Consider the following 18412-nt stretch of genomic DNA (forward strand, 5'->3'; position numbering starts at 1 on the left):
CAAAACGGGCCGAAATTTGACGTCAGGTGATGTGACAGAGTGAAGGGAAAGTGTGGGAGGCGATGTGGGTTTGCCATAAGACAATTCCGCTTGGCTTCACCCTTTTGCTACATTTCGTTGGCAATGGTTTATTTATTAATGCAAATATGTCATGCATACAAATATTTATGTATGAAAATACCGGTTTAATTGTATGGGTTCAAAGAGTCAACTGTTATTCGACACGTTCAGTATCCTTGTCGTCATCATCACGGTAACAGCACAATTTAATTTGATACATTGTTAAAAATGGGAACATTTTTAGGAATTTTAAACTCTTCAAAAATTTTGCTGCTGGTAAGTGAATTCCTTAAACTAGTGTTCATTCTAATAACACAAATATTGTAATCAATCGTGTCCAATTTACATTTTAAATTTTTTCGAATGCCAGATTTTATTAAAATCAAAATTTCCATTTTTTCATTTACAAAATCTAAGCAAGCGAGAAATTTTATATATTTTTGTTTATATGGACTGGTCACTTATTGAAAGTGTCAAGGTTCCCCCTACTTTCTCAAGCGCTTAAAAACTGATTTTGGATATGCAAAAAAGCATAAAAATTTTCAAATTTGATAAGCTTTCTAAAACTGAAAACAGAATTTGATTATCTCTTTTCGTTAAAAAATGACAGCACAAAATTTAGAGGGAAAGTAAAAATTAGTTTGCCACTCGGTGAAAAAAGTGTTTTTCTGGAATCGGAAAAAGGCTCCTGACCACCCCATTTTTCAAGGGATGCACCGGACAAAATTAATCATACACTACATATACAGATATAAGAATCATGAAAATGCAAAATATAAAATTTGGCCTTGTCGACCTGTCCGCCAGAGGACCAAAATACGGACGAGAAACTTGTAAAAACTTTTGCAGAAAACCTCAACAGATCTTTGAGGGTTGCACCCAGGCAACTAAAAATTTCAAAAACCTATCTTTCGCAAGGTGAAAGCCAATAAGTTGGGCTTCAAAACTTGCAACATTATAACTGTGTTAAAATACAATGAAGATAACAAATCCGGGGCTAAAACAATTTGTGGAAAACTTGATGAGAAAATGTTAAAATCGACTCCCAGAAGTTTCTCGTCGTGCATGATCAAAACTACCACCACGTTGACCTCGAAGCATCAATCGTGTAAAGTTCTACTCATGTAGAAGTAAAAATGACGTTCGTTCGAAATATAAATTCGAAACCAAGGAACATTTCCAATGAAATACATAAAATGGCTGGAAATCGACAAAAATGGGAGTGTCTCAAATCCATTCGTTTCTACGAAGAATATGAACTTTGAACTTTATTTGAAAGGGTGTATCATCAAAAGATTTACCCCCTCTATCAGAAACAAACGCGTTTTATTTTGGTCTGACATGGGTACGTGCTAGAATGCCAAAATAGTGACAGGGTACCATCGAGGGAAAAAAACTAATTTCTTCGAGAAAAAAGACAACGCACCAAACGTATCGCAGCGTCGACGTATTGAAAGATTTTGGGCATTAACTGAGAAACAATATACTCAGAAAAAAATACACCACATAATTTCAAAAAAATTAAGCGGGTTATGGAGAAAGTCATCATTGAAGTTGATGAAACGAGTGGCGAAGCGCTCATGAGATGTGTGTGACAAAGTTTTCTCTCCACCGGTAGGGAAGGTGTACTTGGACCAATGAAGGATCAAAAAACTTCGGTCTGGTCATCGTTAGCCTTGCACAAGAGTTTCATTAAATTTGGTTCATGCATTCATTTTTGGGAGGTAAACATAACTTGACACTTTCAATCAGTGACCAGTCCATATTTTTCAACTCAATTTGATTTTACAATTTTGCAGATATTTTATAAGTTATGCAAACACTCTAAAAAGTGTGTTTACGATTATAACCAGAAATTTCGTGTATATGACTCTACCGCCATAGTTATAAATTTATCCGACCTGGTATTAAATTTGTTACAAGTAGTGATTGTTTTATAACCAGTTGGTGACAAATTTAAAACCATGGCAGTAGCGTCATGTACATACATACTTACGTGTGGTTAATATGTACTTAATAAATAATTAGTTAATTTGTAACCCAGGTACTGACATTATTTATCCTGTTCTCCATCCCACTGGTCTTATCTGTCCCCATTAAGGACAACGTGGAGAACGTTTTAACCCAAGGTGTCAAATTTTACCAAAATTTGGGGAATCATGGAAACGCAAAACTAATAACAAAAACTCGCACGGCCCGTCAGAGCAACTATCCCTTCATGCTTTATGGAGGATGGTAAGACTAAATATGTAGATATTTATTTTATTTCAAAAATTTGTGAATTTTTATACACAATGCTATTATGCCTGAAAAGTAAATGCACTCTGAATACCCACGGGTAGTTGGGGGTTTCTACTTTTATAAAGTGTGGTAATAGGACATTACCAACCAGTGTACAAATTAATTAGTTATTTAAATTGAATTAATTAACTGCCTTGTTGCGAAATTACGGAAAAATTGAATTGTTTACATAACTTAATACACAAAGTCATGACTCAGTTTACCCCCAAAAGCATGATTCGACTACCCGAATTCTCCCGACTGCCCCGATACCCCAGGTAAAACCCGCGGGTATGGGTTTTCAATAGCAAACGCCCGGGGTTTTCCTTACCCTGTTAATTTCTATACAAAACCTAGAGAAAAATGTATTCTTTATCAAGTTACCCGTGTCTAATTTTATTTATTTTATTTAGCTACCCCCCTGGCCAGGCTGGTGGGTGGGCGTGGGGACGACCCCAACCCCCACGTTACCCTCTTTACAACCCATTTGGAAACCAAAATAGAGCCACGCCTCCGATAGACGATGACATCGACGAGATAGCTGAGGATTTAGATTATATCCTCCACCGCCATACGTTTTTGGTCGATTTTGATGAGCCAGAATGTCAAGTTTTGGGACGTTCATGCACTTCGTCGTCAAAAAAATAGTCGGTTTAGGATAGCCTATATCTTACCCGTCTTAAGTTTAATATGTACTTATGATTAGGATAAGGAAATGGGAGAAGGGTGGTCTAAACATCGGTTTTTTAATGTCGTAATTTATGGACGTTCCCTTTTCCGCCATGGGAACAAATGCCCAGTGTTATTTCGCAAATTCTTTGTGAAGTATCTCTACGAATTGCTTACATACCTAATATATTTCTTAAAAATAAAATGTAAAGAAAACTCAATTTCTTAAAGAATAAATTTCTCAAAAAAGTATATATGTATTTACCTAGGTATATATCGTACATACAAAACAAATTTAACTACACTCTTAAATATAATGTTACTCTTTCGAAAACTAAATGCATTCTACATTTTAATTACTTACGTAAACTATATAAAATCCAGAGCAACTGAACATTGACTCGATAAAGGGTCAAGGTTAGTCTGGATTTAGTGTCATTTGACACTCACATTGGTTCTTCCCGTGAGCAGTCACCAAAAATTCTCCCTCCGGCCCTGAAGAAGAACGAAGGTTCGAAACGTTGACCATTGGCCCTTAAATCCGGATTCTACAATTTACAGTGAGTCTCATCCCCGTCCTTACTCCTTATTATACTCACTCGCACATTTTACCAAATATCAGGAATTTTATACATACATAACCGAGACTGGATAAATTTCCTTGGAAACGTCTCCGAAAAAGAAACCACTCCATAAAAATGACTTTAAATATAATGCTTAAAAATAATTGTGCGTCAACCAAGTCATTATAATTGCATGCCAAAAGAAACCCTAACCTAAGTATTCCTCTTCAGTGTCCCATAAATTGCCACACAAGGCAGTAAAAGTGTCCCATATTTTACTCATAGTTATGGTTTGGCTTTTAAAAGAAGATGTCTTTTTATTACAAACTAATAAACTTGGTGATGTCACATTTCCACGTCAAAGGTTGCAAAGTGCAGTTGCATAAATTCAATCGCACTTAACAAAGTTGGCCAAATGGTGGAAAAGTTGTAAAAAATCAGTTATATATAAATGCATTTGTAGACGAAGGATTACATCACTTTTGCATTATTGTTTAATAGTGAAAATTTTTTAAATCTTCTTCGGGCCACTTTTCTCTACGAGATTCTGCTGAATGTCGGTTAATAAATCTGGTAGAATTTATTATATCAATGCACTTATTATTTTGCAAGCATTAACTGGTTGCATAATAAATTCAATCACATTTAACGAAGTGGGGTAAATACTGAAAAACTTGTCAAACATCAGTTATTTATAACTAAATGCACTTTGTGCTGCACAAGTAAACGAACCGTGGCAGGATTTTTTGTTGTTTTATTCTAATTTTTTTTGCTTATTGGTGAATTGTGAGTTTTGTTTAAGCTTAGTACTCACGATGGAGTTTACGCGCGGAAAACGACTTTTGCAGAAATTCTGCTCAATTTAAGCCCGAGTGGTACTCAGGTCTTCGCGTGAAACTTGTGCGGAATTTTCCGCGCGAGCAGTTTACGCTCAATGTAAGCTCAAAGTTTCCGTTAAATCGAGGCAATTCTTTCACGTGAAATGTGAGCGGAAAGTGACTCGCGGCCCTCTGAGCTCAAAATAAGAGGGCGGAGCAACCTCAAAATCTCAGTTTCAACTCAATGGCAAGGCTAATTTAAAATGGGGCAAAATGAAACCTGTTTTTCAGCTCAAATGACCTGAGTACCTACGAGTGAAAATTGAGCGAAATATACGTGGAATAGTGGTATTTTCTGCCCGCTTACGAATTTCTCTCCAGCGAAAAATTTAACAGAATTTAAGCAGGATGAAATTCCGCGTAAACATTCGTCCTGAGTACCAGGCTTTAGGCCGTATGAAAGATATATAAATATGTCGAGATACTTGTGCATGTCGGTTAATAAATAAATCTAGCAGAATTTATTCTAACAATAAATATGCATGTAACTGGTTGCATAAATCCAATCTTATTTCATGAAATGTGCTAAATACACGAAAATTCGTTAAAAAATCAGTTTGCATTTGTGGTGCGCAAATCAACGAAGCATGACAGAATTTGTTGTCTCTATTGTTTATTATCAGTTATGTATTTATTATTAGCTTTTTCATTTGATGACAGATTGTCAAACTTTTTAGCTGTGTAGTTTGTCGTATTTTTGTAGTACACAAATTTCAAAATATTTACAAATTTTTACGTAATTCTATTTTTTGCAAACATATGTATGTATATACATAGATATTTAGATATTTAGAAAATATTTCTGCTCTTAAATATATTCATACATTTTTACAATACGTAAATCCTTTACATTTTGTGTTAAAAATTTGCTACATTTTACACATATTTTAACAATGTGAAACGATTTTTTTACTTACGGAAATCAATTTTAATTTTAAAATTTGACAACAAGTTAGGAGAACTTACACTCAAAAATACTAATTTTGAGAAAATACTATTTTACTTTTTTTCGTAAATATTAAATTATTGCGTCAATTTTACTAGATGGATACATAACCGCCCTCTGTTTATAATGGAACCTTTGCTTTTCTCCCCGTCATACCAATTTATGTATGTCTTCTGCAGATCAGCTAATAAAATTTAAAGTCACTCATTATTTTGCGACTTGCCAGCGTACCAGACATGTTGGAGCGTATTTACATAAATACAAGACACGCCTACGCAGAGCTGTTTCATAATTCATCCGGGTTTAAAAAATTAGCACAGGGCAAGGTGTCGATTGACAAGAAACACGCTGAACATGACATCACACTCTAAATAATTTGGCGACGAATAGATAGTCAACCCCGTTGGTACTTTATTTCATTACCACTCGGAATCATAATTGTAACCAAGGCGGTTATGTCATATATTGACACCGGCGGTGTTGATTTGATAAATTTTTGTTTTAAGTGTGTATGGATACCACACGCCAGTTTTTGAATTATTTTCCTCTGATAACAAAACGTTTCCTCAATAATTACCCAAGCATAAAGAACTATTGCACCCCTGCGAGTAGGGATTTGTCTCCAAGTTATTTAGAGTGCACGTTCAAAATTAGGAGATCAAGTTGAAGCTGTAAATTTACCAGTTAATGCAGACTGCATGTTTATACTTCCGCTTCAAAATGTCTGGCATACTTGTAAAATAATGAGTGCAGTAAAATCTACTACATATGTAGATTTATTGCTGAATATGAATCTGAATCTCGTCGTACATACATATGTACATATATAAATCTTGTTCACATGGCCCGGATAAAACTAAAGGTTCACTAATAAGCAATAAAGTAAAAAGTGCTTCGCCGACTGCAAATGCAAATGCATTTATTTATACATGGTTTCTACAAGTTTTTGAGGATCTGGCACATGTCGTTAATTGTGATTGAATTTATGCAACTGCACTTTGCAACCTTTACGTAATATGTAAAGGTTGCAAAGTGCTGCGCAAGTGACACATTATGTCACTTGCGCAGTAATGCGGCATCACCAAGTTTATGAGTATGCAGTAAAAAAGACATCTCCTTTTAAAAGTCAAACAATAACTGTGAGTTAAATATAAGAAGTTTGACATTTTTAATGCCTTGTGTGGATATTTATTTGACATGGAGGAGGCAGAGGTTAGGGTGTTTGGCAGATAATTCCAATGACTTGGGAGAGGAACAATTATTTTTCAGCAGTTCATTTCCAGTTACCGGAGCGGAGCGTTTTCTCGTTCAAAGAAGTTTCTACGGAAATTTATACAGTTTTGCTCAAAGTTAGGAAAGGTAAAAATATTTTGAAAGCAATTTGTTAGTACTTAATTCAATGTTGTTGTATATTCGTGGTAAGTTTAAAATTGGGAATATTAAAGGGGTATCGGGATTATTGAAATTCTTAAAAAAATTGGTATAGAACTATGCAAGTAAAAAGGGCTTTGTTAGAAAGCAGATTTTTTCATATCAAGGTCCGATAAAAAATAGGGGTAGTTTGCCATTAAGCAACAAAATTAACGCTCGAAAATTCCACACTAACTTGACATGAGTACCCCCAATTTGTTCATTTATACGTTTAGAATATCACAAAATATGTGTCGTTCCATTAATAATACATAATCCAAAATGTTCCAGTTGGCCAGATTATACTTATTCAATACTTAAAAATTATGAATTACTGCTCGTCTAAAAAGAATTGAGAGAAACAAATCTGTGAGGTTATCTGGCAGTTCGTTTAAATGATACCAAAAAAATATCTAATTTAAAAAACATTTAGTTAAGGACTTCCTCTCTATTTTTTGAAATAACAATAATTAATTCACAAATTTTATTTTCCCCAGAAATGCCTAGCAACAATCACAAGTACGAGGCGGCCGAGGTGGAAGCCGCCTTCCAAAAAATGTCAACCTACAACCCCACCGAGAAATGCATTAAGGTCTCCGACTTCGAGGAAATGCTCGTCAAAACTCTGAACTACGCCAGCACCCCGGAACAAGTCGCGACCTACAAAGCCATGTGGGCCGGGCCGTTCGGGGGCGTAATTCCGCTAGAGGTTTGTTTATTTGTTGTCCTTAATTCAAGTGTCAATAAATATCAGTTAAATAGAGACTGATTACAATCCATTAATGAGTTCCAACTCTGTAAAAAAATCGCTTTTTTCTGTGCGATTTCGAAATTTTTTCAAATATTTTTGTTTAAAAACAAAATCAAGGATAATTTTATTTTTGGACCAAAAGAGTGAGAAAAGTGGAATTGAGAAAAAGGTGTTTTGCGAAAAGAGCGATTTTTTTACAAAGTTGGGAGTCCCTAATAACCTCATTCTCTGAATAAGCATTGAACTAATTATTTGTTTATCATTTAACTAATTAGGTTTTCGCGCCGATCATGGGAGCAGTCTCGGACGACGTGGAACTCATGCGAATCTTCATCACGGCGATAGACAAGGACAAAAACGGATTCATTGATGCGGACGAATTCAAAACGGTTGTCTTAGTTTTGCTCATACACAATCCGAATTTTCCGAAGGTGGATTATGACAAGTTTGTCGTGGAAGCGGACACGGATCACGACGGGAGAATCAGTATTGATGAGGCCGTCGTCTGGTTTGCGAAGCAGGCGGGGAGAATGCTTTAAAAATTAAATTAGTTGTTGTCGTATTAAACACTTAAATAATTAAAAAATTGTCTGGCATTTATCCCGATATTTATATTGGAAAATTTAAAATATTTCGAAACATTTAGAAGTTTTCAATCTGTTTAAGCGAGATTCAATAGTCAATATTTATCTGAATGTAACGCAACAACGAAAAAGTTTCGTAAATTTAATTAAACCGGAATAATGCATTAAGAATAAGGAAAATATGCTATTATGCAAAATTTTGTTTTATTTAACTCCAAATCCGTAGATAGTCTGGTAAAAATTGCAAATTAAAAAAGTTAACCTGTAGTTGTTATAGAAACCACATAATAAATAAATATTGTAGTATGATGTTGCACATGCCATTTTTCTCCACTTTCAGGAAAGTCAGTCATGGGAATTATCTGCATGAATGCACCCTTAATAATATTGTGTAAGGTTTACTCAAAGTTGAATAAAAAAGGGGATGCCACAATGATTGTTTAAAATTTGTTCAACCTTCTGTAAAATGTTACCCAACTTTTGGAGCTTCCTCTATGTTGGTAAACCTGACATGTAAATTTGGCGCAACTTTATTTATTTAGAGTATGTGATCCTGTTTCCAATCACATATTAATCACTTCTTATATATATAATAACACTTTATTACCGGATTATTTAGAGCGTATGCATATATATTGCATGGTAAATATGAAACTCTACTTCAGAAAATAAATTATTACATAACTGAGCAAAATCTATTTACTATCGAAAATTGCATAACTGGTTATAATTTATAACCAGTTATGCAATAACTTATAAATATACCCAATATAAATTTCAGACTCAAGGTGCACATAAATATGTACAACTATGCAGTAAAGAGAGGAAAATTATTATTTCTGGATGCCATTGCTTCCCATCATTCCCATCTAAATAAATTTGCACATAACCTCCTCAACATTTTCTGATACACAAAGGTCGGTAAAATATTTGAAATCCTGGATATAAAATACATAGAAATTAAGATACCTAGAGTTTAGAAGTATTTACAACATAAATAAAACACGAATTGAATTTTATCCATGCTGTATTGGACACACAAAGTGCAAAATACATATTTTAGAAATGTATATATGTAAAATTGTTCAATCAACCGGACAGTACACCAAAGATAATACTTACTCCATGGTTTACCTCACACCTTGGTAACACGGTTTGTAACCATTTTTTAATTAACAGTTAATTACCCATTACTTGGAAATCATTAAACGATTTAATTATCCTATTTGTATAAATTACATATCCACTACCATGCATAATCACAAACTGCTCAGTTTTTGACAGCACCTCTATTGAAGTGTGGCGGAAAAATTGTTCGCCAATTTATTTCGTCAATTATCGCAATGCGAATCTCATCTCCAAAAATGTGGCAAAATTTTATTTTCCTTATCTTACAACTATTCCTGCCTTGTGTGTTGTGCATCGAAATAACTTTGGAGCCTACTCCGCCTTTCGCAGAAACGAAGAGTGGATGGGTTGAAGGGTACATTCAAAAAACGGTTGGAGGTCATCAGATAGTCGCGTTTGAAGGGATCAAATACGCCGAAGCTCCAACTGGGCAGCTTAGATTTAGGGTTAGAAAATAATTCAAAAATTCATACGAAAAATAAAATTGTAATAAATTGTTACCATTCGGAACCGCTTTCTAAATATTTGGTACACATTCTACCAATACGCCGAAGAGCCAACTGGACAACTTCGATTTAGGGTTAGCCAAGTATACGAAAATACATACGAAAAATAAAGTGGTAATAAACTGTTACCATAAATTGTTACCATTCAGAATCGCCGTATAGATATTTTGTTACGCATTCTATAAAAAGCGTAGCATTACTTTTAAGAGTGTACATATACAAAACAAAATATTAGCCTGGTTACAGCCTGGTTACAATTTATCACCAAATGTAGCAATAAATCAAATTCATTGCCCAATATTCATACAATGGCAAAATTGATTCCATACAGAAACTTTTATCTTGTGAAAAGTAAAATTGTTTCCAGTCGGGGACACAATTTTAAAAAAATCTGTAATGCATCATAAATATTTATGCAACTAATGATTTGTTACTACACAGGTTATGATTTTGAGACTGATCACCGCTAGTTGACTGAAACATTTAATTTTCTCTAAGGATCCTGTTCCGGTTAAACCCTGGACTGGAATTTTCGAAGCTGTTAAAAAATCTCCGGCATGCTTACAACTGGACATGCCTAAATTCATGTATCTTCATGGAACCGAGGATTGCCTATTTCTTAATGTTTATACCCCAGTGGTGATGCAACAAAGACGCAAGAAATGCTAGTTTTTAATAGGATTGGCAGTTTTTTTTAACATTTTTTGTATAGTTTACTGATGCGATACCTCCTGATCCTGCGAAGAAATCAAGGCTGGTGGGTAAATTACCAGTCCTAATTTATATTCATGGAGGTAAGGTACATACATATACTTTTTAGTGTTGGTAATTAGCATATTACGTCACTAATTTCAGAAAATTCTAAGTTTCTTAATTCCAAAACGGCTATGATAGCCGGATATTGTATCGATGCGTAATTATGTACATAGTATATTTAGTCATGTAGCTCTTTCAAATGCTTAACCAAATATATACACTTTACTTCGAAAATGAGCCAACTGCACGTAGGTGGTTTCGGTTAAAAAAGCGAAGTTAGCACTTTCTGAAATTATTCTAGTAAAGTGAGCTAAATGCACGTCGGCGATATCAAGACAAAATAAACGTATATAGCTTCTTCACTCGTCGCATCTTAATTCCAAAATGCGTCATGTAAGTGAAAAATGAGTGGAGTTATGTCTTTCTGAAACTAAGCCACAACTGCAGATATCACTTATTGAAAGTAATGCGACTCTATGTGACGCGCTTCTACAATCTTTTTGCACTCTAATTTGCACTCTAATTAGGCAATCTAATTAATTCACACCAACTATTTAGGTGGTACCACGTAAATTAAATTAAATTAAATTAAGGGTGTTGATTTAATCCGCGAACATCGATATTTCTTCCTGAGCTCGAGATAAAGCCAGCTATAATTATGGATCCCGTTAATATTTTTCTTTGAAATTTTAACCATGAGTAGCATGAAGGTAAGTGCTAATTATGAGCATCATAGCATTTAGACGCAGGTCTTAGAAGCGGCGAATTTCAAGTGAAAACTAAAATCCACCAAAAATCGGGTGTCCTGGGAAAAGGTGGTGGTAAGGCATGAGTAAAAATTTTGTCCCGGATGAAAAACGATATAAACAACCCAATTGGGTCCCACCTAATTGGGAAACACAGACGTTGCAGAAATTTGGCGCGAAAACTAAAGTTCTTGTCCAAATGGTGCACGGGAGTTAAATAAAGTGAAACGGATTAAACGAAAATCTGATATAAATAGCCCATTTTGGTGAAACCTAACGTCCAATCTGCATAATGTTGTTACAGAACTTACAAACTAACAGCAAAAAATAATCTTTCTTCCAGAACCATTGATGACCGCGTTCAATTTACGTCAAAGTTATAAAAAAATGGGTATTTGACACCATTAAGAATTGGGTCACCACGACCTCTGCATCAATTACACTTACAAGGGACACTCACGACCTGTCGTTTGAGTCCAGGGTACCCACCATGTTTTTTAGAATCTACTTGGACCCCAGATAAAGGATTCATTCATATTTCCGTGTAAAACTCATATTTGGCGTCGTGCCGTGGCGCCAAATTCGCCAAATTTGAATGTTGTTATTTTTGAAACCGGCATAACTTTTAAAATCCTGGATGGATTTTCAAAATATTTGGCAAAAATCATGACAAGGAGTTCAACTTTCTTATCCCATGAAATTTTTTCCAAAATTATTACTTTTAACTTTTCGCAAAATTTCGTTATTTTCTTAAAAATGGGGGTTCGTCGAAAAAATGCTAAAAATATTCCAAAAATTAGAAATTTTTTATTTTTATTTTTTCTCAAAAATTTCGACTTTTGTGATCATTTTAAGCATAAAATTTTTAAAATCCGACATAAACTGCAAAAGTTATGGGGGTTTGAAATTGGTCGAAAATGCAAATTTTTAAGTTTGGCGCCACGCCATGGCGCCAAATATGAGTTTTACACGGAAATATGAATGAATCCTTCATCTGGGGTCCTAGTAGATTCTAAAAAACATGGTGGGTACCCTGGACTCAAACGACAGGTCGTGAGTGTCCCTTGTTAGATTGGGTTCTATTCAAAATTACACTGACAAATGTTAAGATAAAGAACAGCAAAGAAATTGGACCAATCTGTAATGAGGGTCCCGAAATCTAGATTGGAAGTTGTGGTGTCAGTAGTCTCGGGCGGATAGCGTTGACACCTCTAAATATTGCATGGAAATGCGAAAACATAGATGCAACAGGATATGGGCCTGATAGGCTAGCAAACAAGGAATTATTGCCAATTGAGATAAAAAATATTTTCCCACAGTGCTAAGCTGCAGACCACATCGAACAATCCACCGTAATGATAATCGAATATCAAGTTTCACCTGGGCTTACAAAATTGTAATGGCATGATAAAAATCTCGCTGCGAATTTTCTGGATAACTTGTCATACAGACTTACGGAAAAAATGTACAAGATCCAAAACCTTGAGCAAGTCAGGATATGGTTACCAAAGTTCGAGACCTGCGGCGTTTAATTCCAAAATCTACTTTATAAAAATGAGTACAGGGTCAACAGCAAAAATTTGAGGGCATGGTTAAAGTCCGTGGTGGAAAGCCCACATACAGGGGTATCTCTGAAAAAGCTATTGGATTTGGTTCCACCTTCCCTTTTGAAAAACAAGCATTTTATTTTTCAATTGAAGAATGTTCGCGGATTAAATCAACACCCTTTATGCGAAGTTAACTTTTATAGGTGGCTACATTTACGGTCGTAGCTCTGAAATCGGTGCTGCGTATTTGCTCAATAAGCAAAATGTTATACTGGTAACGATCAACTATCGCCTCGGGGTATTAGGTAACTAACTCATAACTCATTTAAATATTGTCTTAAAACTACTTAAACCATTAAAATAATTAAGGATTCTTCACCACTGGAGACGACGAAGCGTCTGGCAATTGGGGAATGAAAGATCAAGCCTTAGCAATAAAATGGGTGGTCAAAAATATCAAAAACTTTGGGGGCGATCCACAACGTATCACGCTGGTCGGAAACAGTGCGGGAGCAGCAAGTGTTGGTACGAAAGTCATAAATGAAGCATGTATACATACAACCACAGTTTCGTTTTTTCGTCAAAATCCAACCCCAGTTTCCCCAAGGCATCCTTGAAATCATCGTATACGCAAAAGAAACATATTTTTCTACTCAAAATGCTACAATTTGTCATCCGGCTAAAAATTTGAACATCCATTCTTCAGAGATTCTGCTGTCTTTTTGCCGAAATGTTTAATGAATAGCGATTTTTGATTCATAAAATTATGCAAAATATGAATAATTATGTATGCATACAGTTCTGTCGAATGAAACCTGTAAATATTTTCTTCACGATTATTTAATAAAACATTATGCATAGTTTGGTCGATTATTGTAGAATTTGACGCAATTATCTCCACTCGCGAACAAATTTTCACAATTGTTTTCCACTGAATTGGTTTTTATAGTGAAAATCTCCCTTAATTAGGCATTCTTCGTTTACTGCATTTTCCTTGACAGGACTTCACATGGTCTCGCCACAAAGCAAAGACTTATTCCAGCGAGCAATTCTCGAATCCGGATCGCAATTTACGATTTGGGCCGTGCAAAACGAAACTTACTCAAGTTCATTGGTCGTCGCTAGAGAAATGGGTTGTCATAAAGGGGGCAATTCTGCCGCCATGGTTTCCTGTCTTCGAGCCAAAGATGCGGATTGGATGGTCGGAAGGTCAATCAAAGCGTGGAGGATGCTTCTCTTGTCGAGACTCCCGTTCGGACCGGTGGTCGAGTCGGTCTGGACAAAATCCCTGTTTCTCACCGAGGCACCGGAAGTGTCTTATCGAAACGGGAGAGTAAGCCGGGTTCCGATGATTGTTGGATTAAATAAGGATGAAGGATCTATTTTCGCGGCGGGTAAGGATTTCGTAGTCAAATGTGTGCCTGTATTTTAAATACTGTTCATAAACAGTCATTCAAAACCGGTTTTGGGAAGTTTAAAATGTGTAAAAAATGTCAGAAATATAAAGATTCGTTCTTACCCTGTTTTCACCAAGTTTTGTTTGGGCACCGAATTTTGAAAGTCCAAATGTTTAAAATTGTCAAAACTATTTAGAAAACTGGTCAAAATACCTTATTTGTAGGTATCTAATTTTATATTAATTTTGATAATTTTTTGTGTGGTATGGGATTATTTCGTAGAATGCAAAATTTATTTGAGGCAAAATTCACAAAATAAATGCGAAATTATGTACCCATCTGTGCATAGATTGGCGAAAAACGGTTAATGAAGAACTTTTCAAATTTTGCCCCATTTTCCTGTTGGTGTCCAAACTTTTTTTGCACACTTTTGAATGCTTTTTTGAACTGTGTCCAGTCCAAACTGGTGTTGAACGTCCAAAACGATGCGCTAATTTTATCAACCACTTTTTTAATTTGGGAAATATATACGTATGCCGATTTATTTATATTTTTTACTTTTTCAGGAATTCAATTCTATCCTGGCTATCGGACCCATACAAACTTAAATTGGAACTGTGTCATACCGTACGCATTAAGTTTTGAGGACCGGACCACCGCCCAGAATGCGGGACACGTTGCACAGAAAATTAAAACTTATTACTTGGGAAAGGATCCAAAAATTACGTTTCGGAATCGAAACAAGTGGATGAAGGTACACTCTTAGAAATGGGGTTACGATTATAACCAAAAAGTAAATGCATGTGACTCTACCGCCGTCGTTATCAATATGACAAGACTTTTTTCCAACTTGACAGTTCTTCGGAGACAGATTGATCGTACAAGGGGTACACGCCATCATGGAGCAGCATTCCAAAATTGCCCCGACGTACGGATACATGTTTTCCTACGCGGGCGAGCGGTCCATCGTGCAAACTAGCGGTCTTAATCGGGACAACTGGGGGGTCGCTCATACAAATGAAATGCTCTATTTGTACAACAATACGAAACAGTTTCCCAATATGAATGAGACCAGTAAGGATTTCAAAGTTTCGGAAACATTGGTCAATTTGTGGACCAGTTTTGCAGAGGCGGGGTAAATTATTGAAAATTCAAATTTACAACGTTAAAAATAAGGTTACCTTTTTGAAAAATAAACAGGTTGAATTAAGCATTAAGTGATCTATATATACGAAATCCAGATACGTTTTACCAAGTTAAGGTTCCTCTGGATTTAGCGTAGTTTACTTAATTCAGAATTCAAAATCCTTTTATTTTTCAAAAAGAAGACCTTATTTTTAAGAGTGTACCCTTGATTGTATTTCCTATTTGACAGAATCCCCAGTTTGCACGAGTCTGATTATCGATCCCCTGCCAAAATCTGGAAGCCAATTTCACCCACTGCAATGAAACTATTAGAAATTAATTCCGTCAACCAAGTTCCAAGAATGATCAAATTTCCGCAAGATATTTCAGAAAGGGTTGAATTCTGGAAAAGTCTTGGACTTAGGGGTGATCCTGTGTTTCCTTAAAATTCTAACATTAGACGCAAATTTATATAAAAAATTTAACCCACAATTAAACGAACTACCCAAGTTTTCTGTCACATCTACTCTTTTTCATTGATTATAATTTTTAACCCCTCGTGCTACCTATGAAAACTGCTAATACCTTCAAAATATGAATTATAAATTAAATCAGATCGGTATTTGTCAAGGTTTCCAAATCGAATTATTTTGCGTATGAAGTGATTCCGGTTTTCATTATTGTTACTCTCATATCAGTTCACTTTAATTCATTTGATTAATTGTGATAGTGAATGAAAATGAATTTTCTGTCATTTGAATGAAAATGACTCATTTATACTCCTTTCAAAAAGACTTGGAATTTTGAACGTAAGCTCCTAACGTCAAAGGAAGGACGAATTAGAAGGTAGCACTGTATGTAGGGTGAGAAATGAAATGCCATTAAAAGGTCGAATGGTATATATTATTTCAATTTGAACTGAAATTTAGCCCAGAATTCAATGGTGACCTCCATTTTGGCCTTAAATATTACGAAAGTTAACTTAGAGGTCACTCAAAGGTCATTAACTATTAAATTTTATGCACATGTTAAAAATGCGTCAGACACATCAAGTTTAACAGCAATTCAACGGGCAAACACAATATTTTGTTCAGTTTGACGGATAATACACTGCTTTCACCCCTTGGTTATATTCGTTTGTTTAAGTTATTTATTCGTTTTATTCGTTTACATTGTAACGGTTTATTTAACTTGAAGATTTTATCATAGAATTGTGAATATCCTAAATACTGAATACTAGACGTCAATAATGAAAATGTACGCAATAAAGTATAGAATATTAGTAGATTGATATATCAAGAAAAATATCGTTTAATGTCAAACATGCAATCATCATTTATGCATAAATATCACTTATCATATTTATGCTTATTCTTCATTACACATGCATATGTATGTGGAGCCAACGAACGCGACGTGGTGTGGAGCCAACGAACGCGACGCGAGCCAACGCGACTTCTATACTAAAGTATAGAAGTCGCGATGTCTTTCGGCTTCATATATGTTCACATAGAAACCGAACATTATATTTGTACGATTATTCATGTTTTAGACTTTAGTTCACAAATCACTTGAGTTTTGAGTTTTACATACTAATGGTCCTTGACAATTGCTAAACTAAACAAGACTCTTAACCTGTTTTAAAGTTTACGACTATCAAGGAAAAAACAGATACAGATAAAAATAATCCGACCAAAATTTGAATTTTAGCTGTCGTTGAGGTTTGACGAGAGCTTACTATTAAACTGCGACATATGTGCACCACACAAAACTACACGGTAGGGGATCGTTGCCCCTAGGATCCGTAATATGCGGTGATGCTTTGGTGATTTTGTATGTCATCCGTCGGAAAACTTGTATCCCCTCCCAGTACCATTATGGCCTCCAAAATCTTAGTTTTTGTGTTATCGTGTTTGACTACCAACGCTGCCTTTGCCTTAACAAATTACAATCACAATCCGAACTGCCTGCTAATGACCGCAATAGCACGCGAAATCCGTGTACAAGATTTCAGTCATTTAAATCTGAAGTACGACCTTCATTTAGTAGCATCCCATCAGGCAGGAATAGTGGTGAAGCACTTATATTCCAAAAACCCTGGAACGCTACCCATGTGGAAAACCTGTTGTGTTGAAATCGTCATATTTTATGATCATGAGAACATTGACGGGTTTTACGATGACATCAGCCCTACCTGGCATTTTCGCCTCATAGTTTTAACATTTGGAAAGCACACCATTATAAAAATTTCCTTCATTTTTCAGTTCCAATCTATTTAGTAATTGTAGATTTTGAGCAAAAACGTATTTCCGCCAATTTACTCAATCCGATAAGTTTTTCTGATGAAGATGTGTGGAAAATGTTCTCTATCGAATATAATGCTGAACGACCAGATATGTTTCCCACTGGAGAGTATTTGATAAAATCTAGGCAATTACTTGACTACAACCACTACCAGTTTAGGTTGCCTTTATACTCGAGTTTGGTGCATAAGGCGACAAATCTTGATTGCGAAAATCATCGCTTCTCTTTAGCTAATGGAATTCTTTGCCACGTAGCTATTGGACCAATGCAAGCAGTAATGAAGAAACTAAATTTGACGTTTTCTGTAGCTGGGTAAAAAATTTATTATATTTAAAAGTAATATATTTAATTTCCTCACAAGAAAAAAATATTCATACTATCTACTAAGAGCTAGCAAAGCATTCTTTATGGTCCTAAACCGCCCGCCTGTCGTCGTTCCATCCTATGAACATGCATAACAACTTTTGGGCGGATGCGAATTTCTACATAAGGTTTTCACCAACGTGTGCCCAGGCCTAATTTTAGGTATAGGCGATCTTGCCACCCGCCTAGGGCGCCGAATGCTGGCCACCGTATATATATATATATGATATGCACATATACCTAAATTTAGCACCCACTGAACAAGACTGTTGCGAGACAGTACTTTACGCTCGAGCTTGGTTACATTTTGTTTACAGCAGTTTATTATTTATTTGTTTGATTATCAATCATCTGCAATAATACATTTTTTGAACGCTTTTTTAGTAACCAGTCAAACTA

The 18412-nt window shown here is 35.4% G+C and overlaps 2 protein-coding genes and 1 long non-coding RNA gene across 3 annotated transcripts; all 3 read left to right on the forward strand.

Moving 5' to 3' along the window:
- The first annotated feature begins 2110 nt into the window (after positions 1-2110).
- Positions 2111-3259, forward strand: LOC118437190. Its single transcript, XR_004835932.1, has 2 exons — positions 2111-2295; positions 2754-3259. It is a non-coding gene; the product is annotated as an uncharacterized LOC118437190 (long non-coding RNA).
- A 3340-nt stretch (positions 3260-6599) lies between these two features.
- LOC110855326 lies at positions 6600-8574 on the forward strand. Its single transcript, XM_022103754.2, has 3 exons — positions 6600-6755; positions 7304-7515; positions 7833-8574. Exons 1-3 carry the CDS (start codon positions 6635-6637, stop codon positions 8094-8096), a joined length of 597 nt encoding a protein of 198 aa, XP_021959446.2. The 5' UTR covers positions 6600-6634; the 3' UTR covers positions 8097-8574.
- A 910-nt stretch (positions 8575-9484) lies between these two features.
- On the forward strand, positions 9485-15792 carry LOC110855232 (esterase E4). The gene is made up of 8 exons (XM_035855923.1): positions 9485-9715; positions 10488-10569; positions 13028-13129; positions 13194-13349; positions 13826-14218; positions 14788-14975; positions 15079-15356; positions 15597-15792. The coding sequence occupies exons 1-8, from the start codon at positions 9485-9487 to the stop codon at positions 15790-15792; spliced, it is 1626 nt and encodes a 541-aa protein (XP_035711816.1).
- Positions 15793-18412: the final 2620 nt, after the last annotated feature.

Source organism: Folsomia candida, unplaced genomic scaffold (assembly GCF_002217175.1).
Source record: "Folsomia candida strain VU population unplaced genomic scaffold, ASM221717v1 Fcan01_Sc012, whole genome shotgun sequence".
NCBI lineage: Eukaryota > Metazoa > Arthropoda > Collembola > Entomobryomorpha > Isotomidae > Folsomia > Folsomia candida.